This window comes from Arvicola amphibius, chromosome 4 (genome assembly GCF_903992535.2).
Source record: "Arvicola amphibius chromosome 4, mArvAmp1.2, whole genome shotgun sequence".
Classification (NCBI taxonomy): domain Eukaryota; kingdom Metazoa; phylum Chordata; class Mammalia; order Rodentia; family Cricetidae; genus Arvicola; species Arvicola amphibius.
The window spans coordinates 22,013,655-22,014,892 of NC_052050.1; the positions used below are offsets into that span (position 1 = coordinate 22,013,655).

General features: G+C 51.5%; 1 protein-coding gene across 1 annotated transcript; it reads left to right on the forward strand.

The window, feature by feature from the left end:
* The first annotated feature begins 460 nt into the window (after positions 1-460).
* LOC119813727 (keratin-associated protein 2-1-like) lies at positions 461-853 on the forward strand. Its single transcript, XM_038329145.1, has one exon. The coding sequence runs from the start codon at positions 461-463 to the stop codon at positions 851-853; it is 393 nt and encodes a 130-aa protein (XP_038185073.1).
* Positions 854-1,238: the final 385 nt, after the last annotated feature.

Consider the following 1,238-nt stretch of genomic DNA (forward strand, 5'->3'; position numbering starts at 1 on the left):
GCTCTTGAGGAATTGTTACTTTGTCTGAATGCCAATCAGACACCAGGCTTGTGACTCATGGGCATCGGAGCCTCACACCTCGTCAGAGACTGTGAACATGGGGAAAGTGACATCAGAGCGTGCCCTTCAGACTTTCAGTCTGTCACATGGCCTAGCCTGGGAGGATTGACTAGCAAGTGAGTAATTGTTCTGTGATACAAACCATCAGGTATTCATTCCAAGGGAAAGAGTAGAGGGATGGAAAGAAAAGCATCCTTACACATACTGGAATTGTTGCCTGGCAACTGAATCCAGGCTTCTCTTTTCATTGGGTAACCACAAGTTCAGGAAATGGCCTGTGTCCTTAGGATCTTCAGCACTGGCCAGGTATATAAAGGGACCTGACCCAGAGGACACATCACACCTGAGAACACCCAACTGCTCTCCACTCCTCAGCCCTACTCCAGTCCAGATACCCACCATGACCGGCTCCTGCTGTGGCTCCTTCTCCTCCCAGAGCTGTGGAGGCTGCTGCCAGCCCTGCTGCTGCCGCGACCCCTGCTGCTGCCGCCCAGTGTCCTGCCAGACCACAGTGTGCCGCCCTGTGACCTGCGTGCCCCACTTCACCAGGCCCATCTGTGAGCCCTGCCGCCGCCCCATCTGCTGTGACCCCTGCAGCCTGCAGCAGGGCTGCTGTCACCCCATCACCTGCTGCCCCACCTCTTGCACAGCTGTGGTCTGCAGACCCTGCTGCTGGGCCTCCACCTGCTGCCAGCCCATCTCTGTGCAGGCTCCCTGCTGCAGGCCCCCCTGCTGCCAGCCTGCCCCCTGCCGCACCACCTGCAGGACCTCCCCCTGCAACACCTGCTGCTGAGCCATCTAATACACAACTTTTCATATGAACAGAACTCTCCCTACTCCTGCCAGAGCAGACAAGAGGCGCCACCTTTGCAACACACTTGTTCTTCCACAACTATCAATTTTCCCACAAACATGCAGCTGGACATCTGCATGCCTCTAGACCTATCCTAGCTTCCATCAGCTTAATTCTTAGCTTCAAAAACTTCTCTAAACAAAGATGAAGTTCTTTAACAAAGCTTGATCCCATTGAGTTCCTGTAATTTTTTATTTCAGGGTTCAGAATGAATATATTTTCAGCATGATAGTTTTAGCCTGATTTTGCATGATTAAAAAAATAAAATTTTATTCCTGGTGAAGCACAAATGCTTTTTGTATTCTTTCTTGATATTCACTACCTC